The sequence below is a fragment of the Hemicordylus capensis genome, chromosome 2, assembly GCF_027244095.1.
Source record: "Hemicordylus capensis ecotype Gifberg chromosome 2, rHemCap1.1.pri, whole genome shotgun sequence".
NCBI classification, from domain to species: Eukaryota; Metazoa; Chordata; class Lepidosauria; order Squamata; family Cordylidae; genus Hemicordylus; species Hemicordylus capensis.
Genome location: NC_069658.1, coordinates 155054376 through 155076217, shown reverse-complemented (window position 1 = coordinate 155076217; position 21842 = coordinate 155054376). Strand labels below are relative to the sequence as shown.

General features: G+C 45.1%; 1 protein-coding gene across 18 annotated transcripts in view; it reads left to right on the top strand.

Moving 5' to 3' along the window:
• KEL (Kell metallo-endopeptidase (Kell blood group)) overlaps positions 1 to 13299 on the top strand; it is a 53276-nt gene extending 39977 nt beyond the window's left edge. For 14 of the 18 annotated variants that reach the window (XM_053301237.1, XM_053301231.1, XM_053301236.1 and 11 more), the window contains 8 exons: positions 1281 to 1379; positions 2199 to 2276; positions 3196 to 3299; positions 4576 to 4686; positions 5228 to 5295; positions 8843 to 9012; positions 10515 to 10610; positions 12376 to 13299. In XM_053301237.1, coding sequence (XP_053157212.1) covers positions 1281 to 1379; positions 2199 to 2276; positions 3196 to 3299; positions 4576 to 4686; positions 5228 to 5295; positions 8843 to 9012; positions 10515 to 10610; positions 12376 to 12552 — 903 coding nt within the window. In that variant the 3' untranslated portion in view covers positions 12553 to 13299. Of the gene's footprint in view, positions 1 to 1280; positions 1380 to 2198; positions 2277 to 3195; positions 3300 to 4575; positions 4687 to 5227; positions 5314 to 8842; positions 9013 to 10514; positions 10611 to 12375 lie in introns of those variants that run through there. The other 4 variants (XM_053301235.1, XM_053301228.1, XM_053301245.1 and 1 more) reach the window with 3 other exon arrangements.
• The last annotated feature ends 8543 nt before the right edge of the window (positions 13300 to 21842 follow it).

Genomic DNA, 21842 nt, shown 5'->3' with positions numbered 1-21842 from the left:
TTAAGAGGGGAGTGGATTAAGAATTGTGCAGGATGTGAGAATATGTTAAGTTGTGCGTTGAAATGTTTCTGCTTGACTTCCCAGTCAGTGTACACAGGATTGCAGTTTTATTATAAAAGTATATCAGCACAAAGTCTCAAGGTGTGGTTGTGTTTTAAAATAAGGGTCAAGGCTTTCAAACTGAGTCACTTGGTGACAACCCTAGATTGGAAAAACTCTGAAAGAACCACATCCAAGCACTGGTTTGCAGGATTGTTTGGATGTTTTAATTGTAAACCACCCTGAGCCATTTTGGAATGGCGGTATAAAAACTGAATCAATAAATAAAGAAAAATGTTAAATTAATTTGCATTGCTCTTTAAGACATGTTATTTTACCATGGAAGATGTCTACTGTGAAAAGCCAATATACTTAATACACAGCATGTAATTTCTACAAGTTGCCGTTCCCATATTTTGCAAATTGTTTTGCTGGGTTTGAGAACAACCCCCCATCATTTGGTCCATATATCTTGGAGTAGATTCAGATGACAATTTGGGTTGTCTGTTAATCTGCTGCACTATATGACATGTGTCCTTAATGTTCTTCTGCAGCAGAGCCATGAGTCCAGGAGAAGAAGAGGAAGGCAGGGAGCCGCCCATTAAAAAATCTTGTCTCTGGGCCCACTCCAAACTTTTTATGCCCCTGGTCTGGAACTCAGCATGCTGCACCTATGCATTGCTAGTCTGGATATTAACAACAACAACAACAACAACTTATATACCACCTTTCAACAAAAGTTTCCAAAGAAGTTTACACAGAGTCATAATAAATAAATAAATAAGATGGATCCCTGTCCCAAAGGGCTCACATTCTAAAAAGAAACATAAGATAGACACCAAGAACAGTCACTGGAGGTACTGTGCTGGGGGTAGATAGGGCCAGTTACTCTCCCCCTGCTAAATAAAGAGAATCACCATGTTAAAAAGGTGCCTCTTTGCCAAGTTAGCAGGGGAATATCAGCCAACAATATATTTCCATCTAAAGCATATGGTTCCACTGAAGTGGCAAGCCTGTGTCTAGGCTATACCACTTCAGACTGCAGATAGAGTATGCCATGATTTTCCAGAAAAACAGACGTTGCCTGGACTGGAGCTGTTGAACTACACTGAATTGATAAAGTGAGTTAGAGAGCAGCAAACCATGGTGCACACACCTTCTTTCCCAAGCCAGATGACATTTCCATGGAAATGCACCTGTTTCTCCTTAATTCTGGGGATGTTTCTCCTTTCCCTGGCCAGGCTGAGCAGATGTTCTCCGAGATCCGAGATGCCGTCCACAGCCATCTGGATCACGTGGAGTGGATGAGCAAGCATTCTCGCCAGGAGGCCAAAGAAAAAGTATGTATGTTGGCATGACTGTCAGCACTAGGATGAGATTGATTATGTGTGGTTTTTCTTGAATCTAAACTTGGAAAGTGTTATCCAGCTTAAGGTCAGGTTCCTGGAAATAGGGGTTGCCAGCTTTGATTTAAGCAATTCCTGGATATCTCCCCACCCAATATCCCTCCCACCAGTATTTTTGACACTATCAAACCATTAACATCTTCAGAACTGTTTTCGGTAGTCACCTGGAGACTGGTACCAGTCCCTTGAGACTCCAAGTCAGTACTGGAAGGCTGGAAACTCTAGTTGGAAACAGTGGTGACTGAAACCTGGAGTGAACCAGGCAGAAGGTACTGCTTTATTGACCAGTCAAGGACAGGTCAGGCTCCTAGTATGTATATTTGGCTGGCCTCACTAGTTCAAGAGTTTCATACCGCCTGCCAATCAGCCAGGGAATGCTGCTCCGTTGTTTTTAGCAGCTGAAGAGGGTTCTGTGGTTGAAGCCACAGTCCCAGGCCAAATCTAGGCCAAGAGCCTGGAGTTCCTGGTTCAAGCCCCAGAGGCCTTGACTGTGATCTGTGTAATTGTATTAGTTGCTTGTATTATTCACCTTCATTAAAAGATAGAAGAGGTGTATATTGGGGTATGCCATACACTGTGAGTGATATCCATGTATATGGATCTTGTATGGGAAGCATTTCTATACTTTATTCAGTCATCCTGCTTAGATTTATATCTCAATGTATTGCAGAGATGCAAAAACAAAAGAAAAACAAAATACCAAAGCAAAAATGTCTGTCCCCTGTCTTTTAAAAAATATGTGTGTTTTTTTAGATTTATAGCCTCCAAGTGGAGATTGGCTATCCAGAGAGCATGCTCCAAACCAATGAAGTGGATCATGATTATCAAGAGGTGAGTTAACAAAGCACCACTTGTCCTACTACTTACAGTATCCTTGTGTCATCTACCAGGAGATGGTTCTTAAGGTATAATAAAGTGTAGTCATTGCTTGCCTGTGGTGCCATCCTATGCTCATCTAATATAGGAATCCAGGTCTCCAGTCAGTAACACTTGAATGCAGGGTGTGGCTACCAGATCATTGACTGACTCTTCCCACATGATCTCCTGGATTCAAAAGGTTTACCAAAAGAACAGCCTAGGACAGTAGTGCATGACCAGTCAAACAATGTTAAAACAATAAAGCAGTAAATGGGACACAAAAGCCCACAAAACAGGAACTGGAATTTGAATTGGAAGGATGCTACACTCCATCACCAGAGCAACAGATCAATGCAGTTATAGGTCTTGTGATAGATGAGTAAGCAGTTTGTAAGATACAAGGTTTGATGGACAGATATTCAATCAAATGGACGGCATTTACCTCGACATATGCACAGGGACTTTCTCTGCATCATGCATCTGGATGCCTCAGATGCTGGGATTTCAATTTCCATAGTGTGAACCCCACTTCATCCCACCTCCATTGCCTGCTGACAGTTTGCCTTTTATTTCTCCTCTTTCTCTTGTTGTATATTAATATATTTTAAAACTTAATAAACAATTAATAAAGGGGGGAGGGCTTTAGAGAGTCAAATGTTGATGAAGCGAGCCATAGAAGCTAAGAAACTCGTGGGAGTGACAGTATGGAAGAAGGAAGGGCTGAAGAATGATTCATTCTTTGGCGGAACCAAGGCCTGAGATCTTTGCTGTGAGAAACCAAAGGCGACGTACATTCCTTGCCCTCACCGAGGTGTCTTGTTTGAAGTCTCAGTCATTTCTCTCCTCCCCCACCCCCTCCACTCCTAACCTCATTGCCTGCTTCTTTCTTCAGCTGGAGATTTATGAAGACAACTTTTTCCAGAATGTGATTGCCTGCCTGAAATCTCTGCAGAGCAGGTTGTTGCTGAGACTTGTCAATCCCCATCTACAGGACAAGTATGTTTTGCAAGCAGACCGAGGGAGACAGTGGGGCCATTCACATGAACTACCGGGTGGGCAGGCGGGGGGAAGGCATCCCAAAACCTGTCTCCCCCCCAGACAATTGTCGGTTACTCAGTAGGCATGCAAAGTGTGCTGCCACACGATCAGCCCTGCTCTGTGCAGCGTGGAGCAGGGGGAACTGATCTGAGGGTGGGAGAACGAGAGCACCCTCCGTGAACCACACAATGCACTGTGTGACATGTGCTAGGCATTGGGGGATTCCCCCAAGAGGCGGATGCTCTAGGCGCCCGTCTCTGTGTCTGCTGGGGCTAAACATAGCGCCAGCAAACACACAAGCAGTTAGTTCAGGTTAAGGGAGTGCTCACTCCCTTAACCATGGCTAACAGCTGGGTTTGAAAGTGGGACTAGGCAGCACTGAATGAGATTTCATTCAGGCCCGATCCCAGCCGTTCTCTCACACAGCCTAACCAGGGCTGGGTGTCCCTAGCTTGGGTTAGGCTGCGCATGAGAATAGGCTTGGAAATGTTGCAAGGCAGTCTGTGTTTCATGCTATGGATGAGTGAATCACCCCCATTACATGCAGATATCTTTTCATGCGTTTGCTCTGCAAGATGATCTGTTCTGCCTGCCTTCCATTTTAACCTGGTGAATTTCTAAAATTAATTTCAGAACTAGCACATGCATAGTTTGCCGTGGCTTTTGATTTGCGTCTTTCTTTTTGTTATCTGACATCTATGCAAACCAACGCACATTTGTAAAATTACATCAAGGTTGCATCCTTGTGCCCTTCCAGATAGTGGTTTATTCCATCATGATTGCTACAGCTATTCAAAGCTACAGGAGCCTGTTTGGGGTTCAGTCCACTTTGACTCAAAGCAAAGTGAGGTCTTGAGGGGACTGAAGTGAGACTGAAGCAAAGCAAACCAGGCCTAACACTCCATCCCTATTTCACTCATGCATGTGCGTCACTCGATTACTCCACATTTGGTTAATGGCAGCTGAATGTGCGAGCTGGTTCCACTGGGAAAAATGCATTGGAGATGATGTCAAGTGATTTCAAACTTCATCTGTGGTGTTCGGTCAGTAATAACTAATTCAGACACATAACTCATCACTTGATATTTCAGTAATCATGTGATGAACATGCATTTGTGAGCCAGTCCTTAGTGAGATCTACTGAGCAGATGAGGAAAAGGGAGAGGTGGACTAAAATATTGGCTTTAGTAAGTTCTTCCTTTGCCATCATTTTTTTTTTTAATTTCTATTCCAGCTGGGAAGTTGTCCCTTGGTCTGTCCATTCCTACTACTCACTGAGGCGTCATGCTGTTGTTTTCCCTGCCGGAATGTTTCGCAGACCCTTTTTCCATACTGAATTTCCCAGGTAAGGAAGGTAGCAAAACTGGCTACAGAATTATCAACAATTCTGTATTATCAACACTAGAATTATCAGCATTAGACTACAAAAAGCATTTCAAAAACCTGCCAAACCTGTTTGTTCAGAAAAACAAATGAGACTAAGAGAGAGAGCGAGAGAGAGAGATGGAGAGTAAGTGAGAGAGAGACTGCCTGGCAGTAGTCATGATGCCTCCACCATACACCCGAAAAAATGATCAGCTCTCTCTAACCTTACATAGAATGTGGAATAAGCAAGACATTGGGAGAGAAAGCATGCATGATATTTTTGCACTGTATTTGCAATCACCTTTATTTTTAACATGTAACTTATAATTTGTACCTTTTATTAGCCCCCTTAGTATCACTTTCTTTTAACTTGTAATTTTATGCTGGTCTACGACCATAATAAAGGTTGATTGATTGATCATGCAGCCCTCTGGGAATATACAATCTTTGGGCAGTACACAGGCACCCCTCAGTCTGTAGGCCTTTGACATTTCTAAGCCTTTATCATATGTGTTTTTCAGTGCTGTGAACTTTGGAGCCATGGGTTTTTTCATGGCACATGAACTGCTACATGCCTTCCAGGATTATGGTGCGTATTGTGAATAATGTGAGTAATCTGACAGGCCTTCTATGACTTGAACTTGTGGCAGGGGCGTAGCAAGGTGGGAGTGGGCCCAGAGACAAGATTTTAAAATGGCTCCCCCTCACTGAAGCTGAGCTCATAAAGTAAAGAAATCTTAAATGTGGCTGAATAGTGGTAACAAAAAGCATGTGTACACACAAACACACACCCCTATGTGCCACAATAGAACATCATCCTAATTTTTTTTTGTTTAAGTTTGTAAATTGTGGACGATGCAAGTCATTTAATGGTACTAGAGAAAGACATGCTGTTCTGGTCGCTCCAGGTCTCAACACTCACATCAATTTCGGAGGATGAATAGAACTGAAGGAAGTCTGGGCAGGTGCGCAGCAGGGGGGGTCAGTCTTGTGATTTGCCTCTGGGGGGCCCCCCAAGGCAGTGAGCCCCCAGACAGCTGTCTCCCCTTGCCCTATTGTAGTTACGCCCCTGTGGGGTCTTATTTCATTAAAGGCCAGAACTACTCATGATCCATCTGTCTCTTCAACTGAAACCCTGGACACTGTTTCTCATCTGCAAAGCACTATTTCTTCGACTATTACTACTGCTAACCCCTGCTAACTTGGCAAAGAGGCACCTTTTAACATGGTGATTCTCCTTTTTTTAGCAGGGGGAGAGTAACTGGCCCTATCCACCCCCAGCACAGTACCTCCAGTGACTGTGGCTGGTGTCTATCTTATGTTTCTTTTTAGATTGTGAACCCTTTGGGGACAGGGATCCATCTTACTTATTTATTATTTCTCTGTGTAAACTGCCCTGAGCCATTTTTGGAGGGGCGGTATCAAAATTGAAATAAATAAATAAATACCACCACCACTATCATCTGCAAAGCATCAGTAGAGGACGATTTTCAGTTGAGGAGTGCCAGGTAGCAGGAGGATGCTTAACACATCCTCCACCCACTGTTTCCCCCTCCGACGCTCCCTGCCACCAAAACACTTTTCCTCATCCAGGGTTTCAGGCCCCTGTTCCTGTCACAAATGTGGGCCTGAAACCCTGGCGGTGGAGAAGTGAGGCCAGGAAAAGGGTGGAGATGCATAAAGCTGCTTCCTCCTGCCCACCAGGTGTCCACTGCAGATTGCTCCCTCCCAGTGCTGCTTTACAGAGCAGAAGCAGCTGCTGCGGTTTCAATATATGGGGCAGCTGGGTAATGTGCAGTTCCACATGAAGGTGTAATACACAGACTAACTACTGTGCTAGTTTATAAATCCAGAGGTGAGAACTAAACTGGACAGCCCAGCAATATTTTAACAGATTTATTTTATTGCATATGATATACCTAAGATTCCCAGTGGGCAGTCTCCCATCCAGACACTAACTAGACCGACTGACTGACTGACTGATTGATTGATTGATTGATTGATCGAAAAGATTTATATCCCGCCTTTCTTAATAAAATCCCAAGGCAGCTAGCAACATTTTAAAAACAAACAATACAATTAAAAATGAAACACGGTGCTCAGATAAAATGTTAAAGGTTGAGCTAAAATGTTATAATTGGAACTGGAGGAGAAGTAACAGCAGCGGTTGACCGGGCCCTTCCTTGTTGCCACCACTGCCATGACCACTTGTTCCCCTCAGGCCGCTGACAGGCCCAGGCCTGCCCCTTGCTTGCCTCCCTCCCTCCACCAATGGCCGCGGTAACCCCAAACAGCAGCAGTGGTTGACTGGCCCCTTCCTTGCTGCCGCCACTGCTATAGCCACTTGATCCCTTCAGGCCGCTGACAGGATCAGGCATGTCCCTTGCCCTTCTTTCTTTCTCTCTTTCCCTCCCTTCTTTTTCTCTCTTTCTCTCTCCTCCACTCACTCTTCCCCTGTCTTTCTTCCCCTCCCTTCTTTCTCTCTCTCTCTCTCTCTCGCTCCCTTCCTGAGTTAAGAGAGCTTGTTCATCTTGTTTCCTCATCTAATTCACACAACGACAGCCTCCTTCTCCTGAAGGGGCTCTTTCCTCCCTCACAACCCCTCTCTTCACAGACCCCTGCCCACTATCATTTTATATAGATAGATAGATTGGTACATAGACAGACAGATTACTCTCCTCTACAATCCAGAACATCTTCCGGCCAGTAACAGTTGCGTTCTAACTGACCTTAACCATCACAGGCTCCTCCTCCCTATCTGCATATGGAATCCCCACTGCCTAATCACCACGGTGCTTCTGCTTGCAAACTCTCATGAGAGCTGCCATGCATGGCATTAGCCATGGATATGCCTTAGAGAATTATATATAGACTCTGAATATTTGGTGAGCAAGTTATTTTAAAGTATGTGCATAGATAGTTTAGATGAAATTATTATCTAAATAGATGAAAGCTTGTAATACACTTTATATTTGCTTGAATATACACTAGTTTTTCTTTTTTTTTCTTGATGCCTGTCAAGTTTCCCATTCTTTTTTCTGATAAATTCTCTCTTCCATGCCACTTGGCACTGTGTGTCTGAAGTGTTTACTCAAAATTGATTAATGAGATGGGGCCTCTTACACATAGCCTAGCTTAGGACCTCAGAAACTGACCCTGATGGGCGCAGACTGGTAACCAATGTATCTACAAAAGACCTGTATTATTTGAGGGCCTAGCACCTAGTCGACATAGACCTGCATAGCTTCAGCAAGATGACTGTATCATGTGCTCTCAGACGATATTCTGGCAGTAATCCCACTCCTTGGTCTCTCTTACTGTACAGATGAATCTACTCCCCGTGGAGAAAAGCAACTCAGCTACCAGTTCATGTCCTGCTCGCTTATAACGTGAACTAGGAATGTGTAGAATGTTCCACATTCGGAATGTTCCAACTAGAAACACACTGTTTTGAGTGTTCCGAGCTTGGAATGACCCCATCCCAAGTCAGAATGTTCCAACTGTTCCGAGTGCCATATGGAATCCAAAATGCCGTTCTTCTGGCCTCTGGGCATGTGTGGAAGCCATTTGCGTGATCAGCACCACCACACAAATAGCCACTGTGCGCAGAGGCCAGAAGAATGCCATTTTGGATTCCAAAATGGTGCCTGGAATGGCTCGGAACATTTAGAGTGTTCCAAAATCATTCTGTCAGAACCACTGGCTTGACTGGTTGTTGTGACAGAACATTCCACATATTTTGCTTTCCATTCTGAGCTCAGGATGGAACGCAAAATCCGTTTCATGCACACCCTTAGTGTGAAATCCATCCTAAGCCAAATTAAAAAGCTCCGCCTATATTGGCATCTACAACCAACAAAATAGAGAGAAAAAACCCTTTTGATCTCTCCAAATTGTAATGTCACAATAATGAAGCTCTGAACATCAAGGTATTTGTGTAAGCTCAAGGAGAAATGAAGGCCAACCTTGGATAGTTATAAAAGTGTCGATGATCTTTTCCTTCTCTTTCCTCTCCTTTTCTCTCTAAGGCCTGCCTGAGTGTGTGTGGGCAGACTACAGAGCAAGTCACCTATAGTGCACCAAAGTGATAATTCACCATTTAGGACTTAGCTTCCTGGATGTCCTTTTTTTCTCAGTAGTGTTGCCCGAGAGCTGTCCTGCTTGTGACATGAAAGCACTGGCACAAAGTACAGACTGTCTTGTGAAGCAGTACGAGATGTACTCCCTGAAAGGCCACCACATCAATGGCTCCTTCACCTTTCTGGAGAACGCAGCTGACACGGGGGGACTCACCATTGCTTACCAGGTATAAAAGCAGAGCATCATCAGAGCCCACATAGCACCGCAGGCAATCCTCAGTCCTACTTTGCAGCTGTTCCTGCCATACTACGTGTGACGTTTGTGACTAATCCATTTCTTGATCCAGGCCAGTATTTTAGAATGCTCTCAGTTAATCATAGGATAATCCATTCTAGGATTTAGACTGGACCTGAAGGGCAAGGGAAGTTCTAGAAGGAAGGTTAGCAGTCTGTTTGTTGTTATATGCAAGGAGGGAGGATCTGGAGTAGACATCTCACCAGAGCGAAAGATTCTAAGGGAAAAGCACAGTCCTTCATTGTACATGTATTGTATAAACGTGCCTCTATCTGCCAGAATTTCAGGTTTAAATTATTCCATTGCTGAATTTTGAGAATTGTACTTGTGAAAACACAGCTGCTCATAAATGTGCTTCAGTTTGTTAGAAAAGGGAAATGATACATTGAGACTTGATTTGTTTGTTACATTTTTTTACTACCCAATCTAAATTAATAGTTCTGGGTGATTAACAATTGTTGCTGCTGCTGCTGTTGAATAACATCTTAAATTTCTCTAGAATGCAGCAAATGCACATGTGCTTCCTGTGGAAGCACATGTGCATTTGCAGTATTCTAGAGTAAAGTAGCATGGGTATTCATACGGGGAAGGGATTATTTTTTGTCAATTTCCCCTTCCCTCTCAAGTCAACTGTGATGCCTATAAATATGTCCCTGAGGACAGTGTGACCCTCAGGTGTGTTTGTGTATATGTATATGTGTGTGTGTGTGTTTGTTTGTTGGGGGGCCACAGAATGCTTCAGATGATAGTGGAGATCAGCAAAAATTGCTCCCCACCCCCAGTGCTATATTAGTCTAGGTCAGATGAGTACTTTCTCATGTTCCTTTGGCCTGATCAGCATGGCTTCTTTTCTCAGCAGATGCCGTAGGAACATAGGAAACTGCCTTCTACCGAGTCAGACCATTGGTCTCTTTAGCTCAGTATTGTCTTCACAGACTGGCAGTGGCTTCTTCAAGGTTGCAGGCAGGAATCTCTCTCAGTCCTATCTTGGAGAAGCCAGGGAGGGAGCTTGGGCCCTTCTGCATGCAAGCAGGCAGGTGCTCTTCCCAGCAGGTGCCCCATCCCCTATGGAGAATTAACAGTGCTCACATGTGTGGTCTCCCATTCAAATGCAAACCAGGGTGGACCCTGCTTAGCAAGGGGGGTTAAATCATGCTTGCTTACCCATCTTCCGTGGCCTGCCATGGGGCAGTAATCAAGTCCCAGTTGCTGTATCAGGTGGGGGAGGGAGGGCGAGTGGAAGGATCAGGGAAGAAACAGGCAGGAGGAGCCACCTGGTGTGCCAGTAACACGGTCGGATGGATTCTCTAAGCATCAAGCTGGCAGCCCAGTGGAAGGGAAGCTTCTCATTAGAAGTGGCTTTTGGGAAGTCACAGCTAGCTGAGAACTGCGTTTGGAGATGTGTGTGTGATGCTTCTCTCCCTTTGCCCACAGGCCTATAAGAACTGGCTGGCAAAGCACAGATGCGTGAAGGAGCTCTCCTGGCCTGGGCTATCACACCACCAGCTCTTCTTCGTCGGCTTTGTGCACGTAATGCACTCTTTGGTTTCTTTTCTGGTCTCCTGCTCTGACTGACCTGCAGTTGCATCAGTCCCATCCCTGACTTTGCCCTCTATGGTTTCACTTTTTTACATACTGCCCTCCTTTTCTGTTTTCTCGGGACTGTGTACAAACTACCATTTTTTTTAGGAGGAGTCATTTCCCCCTTTACTACTACCATGGCACTAGCTCTAACCTACCATCTGTAGTTCAATACCTGTACACATTACACAGGATGGAGTTCTTCCCGGCTGTGGGAGAATACCTGTTTGTGTCCATTTCTGGTGTCCAAATTGCAGTCTCTTGCCCTAGGCAGACTCATGTAAGTCAGTTGAAACTGACTAGATCTCAGAACAAGCAGCTTCTGGTCTGGTTAATTAGCTCCTATGAGGGCCTTTGAAAAGTATTTTTGCATCTTCCGGAGCTGCAGAGCACCCATTGTTCAAAGATTAAATGGTGGTCTTTACAGACCCATTTGTAAAGCTGCAGAGCTTTACAGAAAAGCGGTATATTAGTAGTAGTAGTTCTGGTGAGCAGGATACAATGCAAAACAGGAAAGCATTCCTCATGAAAACTGCTATGTGGAGCTGCCCGCATCCCATCTGACGTTACGTGGCTCAGATGGGCTGCTAGCTCCCTAGCACAGGACAGATGGTGAAAGTAATATCTGAGTTGGCTCCAGTTCTCTGAGAAGTTGGTGGCTGACATAATGAGGAAAATTACCCAACATAGTCCCATAGAAAATAAAAAAAGCATTGCCTCACTTGCCCTTTTAAATCCAGTGGGACTACTTTGAGTACTTTTCCTCATCATGCCAGCCACCGTCTTTGAACAGCCCACATTTCATTATCTCTCTGCAGCGGGAAACGACTTGCCTAACAAGCATAAGGTTGCCAGTTCAAATCCCCGCTGGTATGTTTTCCAGACTATGGGAAACACCTATATCAGGCAGCAGTGATAGAGGAAGATGCTGCAAGGCATCATCTCCTACTGCACGGGAGATGGCAATGGTAAATCCATCCTGTATTCTACCAAAGACAACCACAGGGCTCTGTGGGCGCCAGGAGTCGACACTGACTCAACGGCACACTTTACTTTACTGCAGCCCTAGAGGAGGCTCATATTTACCACAATTCATTCCATGGTTTAGAATCCCTCTGGTAGTAATCAAACGAATCATTCATTCGTTTACTACATTTCCATACCATCCAAATCAATGATCTCTAGGTGGTCTAGAAGCCTAAAAAACAGCAAATCTTAAAAACAACAACACACACAACCAACTAAAACAATTAAATAAAATGCACAATAAGTAGAGTATTTTATGGTTGTGAAAATCACTGCAAATGAAGCTGCTCAAGGACAGGGTTGCAGGTCCCTGCGTACCTCTTGACTCAGTTAGTAGCGAACTGTACATATTATATAGAAACACACAAATCTGAACCCCCATGCTGTTTGTTGAAAAATTAAAAGGCTACTTTGGGAGCAGAGAAGTGGAGTAGGAGGCACTTACCCCTTTCCTCACAATTGTTTCTCCACTCCACATTGCCATCAGCCCAAGCGGTTTTTCCTCTCCCTGAGTTCCACGCTACGTTTCCCCTAAGAAATGACTGGATTTATTTTGTTTTCAAAGATTCTACCCTACCTTTCTCCCTGCTACAGGCTGAGGGGAAGGGTAGCAACCAGGAATGTGAAAGCCTGTGAGGAAATTGACTCTCTTGATACAATTGACAGACTTGTCTTCCCTTCCCTACAGGCAATGTGTGGACACCAGAGCCTTGAGGGGCTGCAAACTTTCTTGCATCGGGTTCTACACAGCCCGCCGCCCCTCCGTGTCCTTGGGTCCTTGAGCAACAGCCAGGATTTCTCCAGGAGCTTCAACTGTCCACGTCAGTCACCAATGAATCCAGCTCTGAAGTGCCGCATCTGGTGAAACAACCTGAAGAGAAGGTGGAACCACTAGAGTCGGAGACTAAAGCTGTGGCATCATGTAGTTCTGATGATGTTAGCCCTGCCTGCAGCAGGCACATAGCCCATTTCTTCTCTGGGCAGTTACCAGGTCAAGGTGGAAGAAGGTTCCAGTCTAGGTACTCGAAGGGAAGAGGCTACAGAAGATTCCCGCAATCTATAAACGCTCCACCACTTTTTCCATTCTAACCTGCCTTAAGGTTTTTGAGAACTGAAGATCAGTTGACAAGATCTCTGGTAACTGTGTCCAGTGGACTCTGTACCATTTTCATTCAAAGATGAAAATGTCCGTGAAAGACTTTCCAACTACTATAAACGTATGAGATAACGAGACACTTCTGTTCAGACATCATGCCAAACAATGGTTTGTGCTAATTGTAGTTTAGAACCAGAACCATCACCTAATTCTCATTGAGGTGATAAATCTGTTTCTAGACTTTTCCACTTCAGACTTCAAGTGGGGTGGCTCTTATAGCTGAAAGCTCTTCTATACAGAAAATGCCCTTAAAGTAGGAAACTAGATGAGATGGAGAAGAGTTCTCACTAGTCTTATCTCTGACAGGCTAGTTCAACAACTAAATTCAGGCTTGTTGCTGTGATTTGCCAATTCAGACATCACATCCAGCTATATTTAAGCTATGGTTTGGTGTGATATTTGTGCTACATGTAAGTGAATCTACATTGTTTATTAAATGTGCTGTTTTTTATTTCACACTATTTGTGTGATAATCCTAAAATTTGGTTTGTGTGCTCTAAAACTCCAAGTCAAAAGGAGCATTCCCCTCCTCATTCTTTCTTCTGGAAGTTTTTCACACAGGGCTTTTAGTTCTCATCTCCTCTGGAATGGAGGTGTGCGTTAACATATTGGCCAAATTTACCCTGAAGTCCTTGTGAGCTATCAGGGAGCACACACAATTTGGGTTTTTCAGCATGCATTAGAGTGTAGCCTGATTTATATCTGGAGTAAAATAATCCACTGTTTGCTTCGCGTTTTTTGGGAAACTTTGAACTCACAGTAAAGCCTCACAGTAAACCCACAGTAAAGCCTGCTTTTGGGGAAAACTCCTGGGGACCTAACCAACATATGGGTAGCTAAGTGGCAGCTTCTGGGCCTGATCAAACCCCCAGAGTAAGGGTGTGCAGAAACAGTTCAATGGTGAACTGGTCTGCCATGAACCAGGCTGGTTCAACAAGTTGATCACCAACTGGACTGGCCTTCAGGAAAGAGAGAGGCCAGTCTGAGATTGAACTGGATCAGGTCCAAGATTGAACCAGATCAGTTCACCAGTTTGTAAAATTATTTTATTTATTTAAATCTCAGATTTGTACATCGCCCCAAACTTTTGTCTCTGCCGCTTAACAACAGCATAAAACAAGTTAAAACCTACACAAAAATCTTAAAACAATTCAGGCAATCTAAATATCAAACACTGATTAAAACCTAAAAATTTTAAAAGCTGAAAAGCTTGGATGAAGAATTGGGTTTTCAAGTGCTTTTTAGAAATTGTCAGAGATGGAGAGGATTGTATTTCAGTAGGGAGCACATTCCACAATCTCAGGGCAGCAACTAAAGAGGCCCGTCCCCATGTGGCCACGAGCCAAGCTGGCGGCAACTGGAGACGGACCTCTCTAGACGACCTCAGTGGGCGGTGGGGCTCATAATGAAGAAGACGTTCTCTTAAATACCCAAGGCCTACACCATTTAGGGCTTTATAGGTTATAACCAGCACTTTGTGGAGCTTTATGGGGCTTTTTAAAAAAAGGGCTTTATAGATTATAACCAACCCGGAAACCTATTAGCAGCCAGTGTAGTTCTATCAACAAAGGGGTGATGTGGTCTCTCCAAGGTGACCCAGAGACCAACCTGGCTGCTGCATTCTGTACCAACTGGAGTTTCTGGACTACATACAAAGGCAGCCCCATATAGAGTGCATTGCAGAAGTCAAGTCTGGAGGTTACCAACATATATACCACTGTTTTGAGGATGTTCATGTCAAGAAACGGATGCAGCTGATGTATCAGCCGAAGCTGATAGAAAGCCCCTCTGGCCACCACCTCAACCTGAGATACCAGGGAGAGTTGTGTATTCAGAAGCACTCCCAGACTGTGTACCTGTTCCTTTTGGGGAAGTGTGACCCCATCTAAAACAGGCAGATCAAAATCATCTCTGGAATTCTGACCACACACAATAAGTACCTCCATCTTATCTGGATTCACTCTCTGTTTATTCTCCCTCATCTAGCCCATTACTGCTTCCAGGCAGGCATTTAGGGAGGTTATGCCATCTCCTGATGATGTTGACATGGAGAAGTAGAACTGGGTGTCATCAGCATACTGATAACACCCTGCACCAAATCCCCTGATGATCTCTCCCAGCGCTTTCATGTAGATGTTAAAGAGCATTGGAGACAGCATGGAGCCCTGAGGGACGCCACGCATAAGCTCAGATTTAAAAAAGCAACAGTCTCCAATCAGTACCATCTGGAATCTGTCCGAGAGTTAGGAGTAGAACCACTGTAAGACAGTGCTAACACCCCTAACACTCTCAGACGTTCCAGAAGGATACTGTGGTCGATAGTATCGAAAGCCTCCAAGAGATCCAAAAGGACCAACAGAGTCACACTTCCTCTGTCAATTCCCAATTGGAGATCATCCATCAGGCCAACCAAGGCAGTCTCCACCCCATAGCCCGGCCGAAAGCCAGTTTGAAATGGGTCTAGATAATCAGTTTTCTCCAAGACCGTCTTGAGTTGAGAGGCCACTAGCCTCTCAATTACCTTGCCCAGCTATGGGAGGCTGGAGACAGGCCTATAGTTGCTCAACTGTGAGGGATCTAATGCAAGCTTCTTTAGAATAGATCTAATAATTGCCTCTTTAAGACAAGGAGGCATCCTGCCCTCCCTCGGAGAAGCATTTATTATTTCTACCAGGTCTTCTACAACAGCCTCCCTGCTAGATCGAACAAGCCATGTTGGACAAGGGTCAAGGGAACAAGTGGTAGGTCTCATCACTCCAAGCAGCTTTTCCACATCCTCAGGAGTCACAAACTGAAACTGATCCAGCTGAACCATATAAGAGGAGTTGCTGACACTTCCAGGCACTGCAATAATTGTGGAGTTTAAGTTGGCCCAAATTACGAGATATTTTGTCTGAAAAGAACTCATTAAAAACATCGCAGAGGGTAGCTGATGGCTCCAAATTCTGATCCAAGGAAGGAGGGAGCACATACTAGCCCCCTCACAACCCTGAACAACTCCGCTGGACGTGAGCTCACAGATGCAATACGGGCAGAAAAGAACCACTACTTTGCCACACTTATTGCCTGAGCATAGATCTTTAGATGTGCTCTATGTCGTAATATGTTGGATTCGAGTTGAGTCTTTCTCCACTTGTGCTCCAGTCGCCTACCTTGCTGCTTCTGCCCCCATAAATCTTCCGTATACCAAGGGGCCAATTTTGAAGTGGGTCAGAGGGGCCACTTAGGAGCAATCATGTCTACTGCCCTTGTGAGCTTGTTCCTGTTCTCCACCAGGGAATCAACAGGATCACCAGCAGAGCCAACAGTAAATCCCTCTAAGGCTTTTTGGAATCCTATTGGATCCAATAACCTCTTCAGGCAGGTTATTATTCTAATAGGCCCTTCACCCCTGCGGAGGTGGGAAGTGGTTGTAAGCCTAACCTTAACCAGATGGTAGTCCGTCCATGACAATGAGGAAATCACAGGCGTCCCCACCCATGGAACACCACCCTGATCAGAGTAAAAGACCAAATCAAGCATGCGATCTGCAACGTATGTCGGTTCAAAGACCACTTGGGATAGGCCCATAGTTGTCATGGCTGCTAGTAACTCCTGAGCTGCCCCAGACAAGTTGGTCCCAAAATGAACATTGAAATCCCCCAGCACCAAAAGTCTGAGAGACTCCAACACGAGTTCTATGACCAAGTCCATGAGCTCAGTAAGGGATTCTGTTGGGCAGCGGGGTGATCAGTACACCAACAGAAGTCCCAATCTATCCCTTGTCCCCAAACTTAAGTACACACATTCAATATGGTCAGATACCCCAACAGGGATCCTGGTAAGGGAGATGTTATCCTTATAGACCACAGCCACTCCACCTCCCTGCCCACGTCCCCTCACCTGCTCCTCTACAGAATACCCTGGAGGTAGAAGACAGACTGGGCCACTAGCCTCCCCCAGCCAAGACCCCATGATGCACACCAGGTTGGTCCCTTCATCCACAATCAAATCATGGGTGAGTTCAGGTTTATTCTGGACTGACCTGGCATTACAAAGGAGCAAAGCGAGGCTATGTGCAGTGTTGGCCGTGCTTCCCGAGGTCAAGAGCTGGCAGGACAGCTGGAGGGGAAGAAAGCTATTAAATTTCTGACTTCCCTTCCCCAGGAACGGCCTGTTGACCTGCCAACATTTCTTCTTCTATTCCCCACCACTAGCTGCCCCACAGTCAATGAAGTTAGGATAAAGGTATTGTAAAGTTAGGCATAGGATAAAACTTAGGGCGGCCATGGTGAGGGCGGGCAGGTGGCACCAGGAAGGCACTTGCCCCAGCAGTCCCTGGCAGGTGTTGGTGTGGTGGCAGCATGGAGTCCCGGCTCCCGGCTCTGCATGCACAGAGTTGAATGATGGTCTGGCCTAGAACCGGGACTCTGCACCATTGCCGTGCACCGCAGCCTGCTGGGGGCGAGGGAGTGCCACTGCAGTAAGTGCTGGTAAGCACTAACAGCACCTTCTCCTTTACTTCTAAAGGTGCCTCTTGCTGCCGCCCCCCCCTGCCCCAGAACCACCTGCCTGCCCTAAGCGTTATGCTATTCCTAACTTTACAAGAGCTGCCCAAACTGATGAACTAGTTGGAGCCAGTTCACCAAACCAGTTTGTAGACTGCGATCCCTGTGAATTAGTTTAATATTCAGACCGAACCATTCAAAAACGGTCTGCACACATCCTTACCCCAGAGTGACCTTACCTGATCCCTTGAGGCCATATTCCATTTTTAATCCAAGTGTGTTTAAAAAAAAAAGAAAAAAGAGTCTCCCTATACATTTCATGTAAGTGCAATTGCATTGCTAATTCATTCACATTCTAGACAAAAGAATGTGCCATTTTTTGAAGGGTGGTATATAAATTAAAAAAAATACAATAAAAATAATAAATAAAAATGAATGGGATGGGATGGGGCCACTGCTAATCTGCTTCTCAAGGCAGCCTTTCAGGCTTAATTTTTACTGTACCTGTAAAAAGCTTTACTGTTATTCTGATGCCAGCTTTATGAGAGAGCTTCAGGCTGTTCCCATGATCACAAACTGGGTAGGAGAAGCATCCGATCCAGCTTCGGAAGTTGTGCACACTCCTGATTTTTGTCCATATGTGAATTAAAAGCTAGGTCAGAGAAGGGAAAAGTGATTGTGTGGGAGCCTGGGAGATGCTCACAGGTCCTAAAGGAATTTTCTCCTATCTTAGTAACGTGCAGGGTATTATCCATGATTCACTGAACGAATACCAAGGTAGTCTTCATTATCCATTATAGTAATGATTATCCAGTCATTATCCATGATTACTACCTTGGTAATGTGCTGGGTATTAGCCATGATTGTGTGGTTGCCTTCTTGTCTCTTAGGATTGTTGAGTCTCTTGAAGCTCAGACCCTGAGACTTGGGGCTGGCCTCTTACCGATAAGAAGAACTTATGTCCCATTTTGGAGTAAGTAAATGGGGAGAGTGATCTGATCATGAGAAGAAAGGCTCAAACCTTTTCTGAAGAAAGAACAGAAGAGTCCCAAAGATGAGAGGAGAGGGTCATTAGATGGGAAACCAAAAAAAGACATTAAGAGATTTACTTAAAATCTCTTTATAAAAGTTCAGAAAGATCTGAATGTTCAGTAGTATCAGCGAACTGAACAGCAGCTGAAGCCTCCCAATCCTCTCCCTGCGGCTCCTTCACTCACTACCATTGTTTCTCCACCTCCGGTGATGAGGCGCTTTGCAATCTTCAAGGTGGAGGCAGTGGGAGCAATGGATGGAGACAGCAGGGAATCGGGCCAAACAGTGAATGTTCTTTATATTTGATATTTGATTCACTGGTCTGGTCAGGTTTGAAGGCATGTCTGGAAAATGGCTCAAGACACTCTGAGCTCTTCTATATCTCCTGTCTGTATCTCTTTAGCCTTCTCTCAAACTCTGGACTTGAGCTTCTGTTTGAAATTTACTCTATTTTCCAGGTGGGGAGCAACTGGCCCTTTCCAGCCCCAGCACAGCATCCCTCCAGCGGCTGTTGTTGGTGTCTACCTTATGTTCCTGTTTAGATTGTGAGACTTAGGACAGGGAATCATCTTAATTATTATTTATGTTTCTATGTAAACCACTTCGCAAATTTTTGTTGAAAAACGGTATATAAGTAGTAGTAATAGTAGCGAGTCCCCTTAAGTGGAGTAGCGGGGAAATGCTTGACTAACAAGCAGAAAGTTACCGGTTCAAATCCCCACTGGTACTATATCGGGCAGCAGCAATATAGGAAGATGCTGAAAAGCATCATCTCATACTGCACGGGAGGAGGCAATGGTAAACCCCTCCTGTATTCTACCAAAGACAACCACAGGGCTCTGTGGGCACCAGGACTCAAAATCGATTTGACGACACAACTTTACCTTAGTAGTAGTAGTAGTAGTACCTTAGTAGTAGTAGTAGTAGTAGCAGCAGCAGTAATTGTAGGGTAGAGGAGGCAACTGGTGGCCTCTGAACACTGTGGGCCCTGGATATTTGCCTCCCCATCTCATTGGTAGCAATACCCCTGATTTATGACTTCCAACAAATGCCTTCCCAGAGAGTTCTGATTCAAAGTTTGAGAGCCCAGGGTCTGAGGGATTCTGATAACCTCCTCCATCCAAAGCCTATGGCAATTTAGACTTGCATCTCCCTTGCCCTACCCCTATTTAATTATCTCCATTACAGTTTCGGGAGGAGAGACAAATTGCCCAGTAGTATCTTTATTAGACCAAAGGCTTTAACTAGGAAATACAAAAACTACCAAGCTCAGTTTTTTTCCAGTTCTGCATCTGCATCTTAATCTTAATGCTAAGCATCAAACACAGCTCAGTACAGCTCAGAGATATGACCCAATGAGGCTTTTCTGGAGAAAGGGGGATATGAGTTGTAACCTTCATTAGTTCATCAAGACGTAGGTCACCCTGGAATATGCACCCTTTGCCCCAAAGCACAGCCAGGTGGAACATTAATTATCCTCATCACTCTCCAATCCCAAATGTGTCTTTTACATGTTATGGGCACAACCCACCAGGAAGTTCTCCTGTGCAAATTCTCCTGAAACAAACAGGAGCTGTGTGAGGGTCCCACTGTGCTTTTAAGCAGCTCCTGCCTGCCTGTTGAAATGAGATTACATAAAACAACTGCAGTGAGATCACACAACACATCCCATGTTGCTTGCCATTATACCTTTGCAAACGGGACCCTAACTTGGGCAATGAAAGGTTTTCCCCAGCTTAACGAAAGAAACAATTCTACTCTGATTAGACTCCTGGAAAGGGCACACTATTGGACGGTAATGGATGGAGTTCATCGATACAGCCTTTACGATGTTGCGAATAGCAGTGTCAATAACATCAGCTAGTTTCACAGCTTGCTATGATGGCAGACGTGCAAACAGCAGGCCTAACCCAAACAAAGACACGTGCTGACTGGCTTTAAAGGAGAATGCAAGTCTGAGTTTGGGGTGTCAGAGGAGCAGCAGAGGAGAATCTGCCCTTGGCCCAGGGCCCCAGACGTGGAACTCATGTTTCGCCAGGCATGGAAGAAGGACCCCGAAGCAGATATGGGGAGCAGTGCAGATGGCACCTCCTCCATGGCTGCTCCCCTGCTGATTTGGGTCCAACTAGGGAGCAAACCACACAGGGTAACACCCAGCCGTGTTTGTGGGGCATGTTAGAAATATCCTAGTTCACATGGACCCTGACTGGTATGGGAGGAACCATGGAGGGCACAGCCATGCCTGGATTAGGGATACAGAGAGCCAGCCTGCCCTTTCCAAGCATCCCATGAAGGCGGGCACCTTTTGCCTTCCCAGTGAGTTTTCCTTGACAGTTAGGAGGCAGCCTTCAGGATCCTGCACAGCTGGGCTGCTTTTTTATGTGGTGATGAGTATTATATCTCTTTGGACAACCACTTCACCATACAATAAAACCCTTCTTGAACTGTAACATTTCTGATTATAAGTGGAGATTGCATGACTGAATTTGCCAAACTTTTTTTTTTTTTAATGAATATACACATGAAAAGCAAGGATATCAGTGAGAAGATTAAGCTGGCTGGTACTCTTTTCTCTGACATCTAGTTTTCTGTGTGTGAGGAAATCCCCTATCGGTTGTCTGAAGTGGTACAGTCCAGGGACAGTTTTACTGCATGCTGAGCAATTTTTTCTAGAAAGCGTCTAAAGTCCAAGAACATCCAGATTCCGTCTAGGAGATGAAGATCTAAGGGGAAGGTTGTAGCTTAGAACCGACTCCACAAGCTTTGATCAGGGGGGTTTATTGGTCTTCTTGGGGGCCACAAGAATTGTGTCTAGCTGGTACAGAAGTCCCTGTTGTCTGGTGAAGTCCCAAGATTCCCTGGGCAGGAGTGATGGAGCTGGGGTGCTCTCTCTCAGTAGGCAATCATGAAGCCCAAATAGATGTTCAGGTTGTCTTCATCCATTACCATGGCTAAGACTTCTGGCTCTATGTCACGCATAAAAAAAAGAGCATGACGCTGGCTGTGTTCAGAGAGATTGCTAAGTCGAGCAAGACGTCTTTCACTGCTGCGTTCCCCAGCTGTTCATAATCCCCGCTCTGGGCCATGTTGATCATCTCCATGCCTTCCCCTGTTGATGAAGCCACAAATTTTTCTTCCATCTTCCCCCAGCCTTAAACACAAAGGTGGAGTAAAAAAAAACTCTTTTCCACAACTTGCACTATGACTACCACCCAGCCCACCTACTGACACCCCATTCTGCTCTGTCCCTTCCCCAGAGCCTTTTTTTAGACAGTCCCTTCTTAGTGCTACGTTGAATTTTCTTGAGATTTCATTTCTCTGCAGAAGTTCCCCAGGGATGCAGTGATCAACATTTGCAAAAGTACACCGGAGAGAAGCTTGTGTGGCCTTATATCCCATGTCCCTGCCACCAGCCACTAGGCACCTGTGACACCTTCACCAGAAAGAAGGGTGGGGGGCCTTCACCAGAATGGCCCCCCT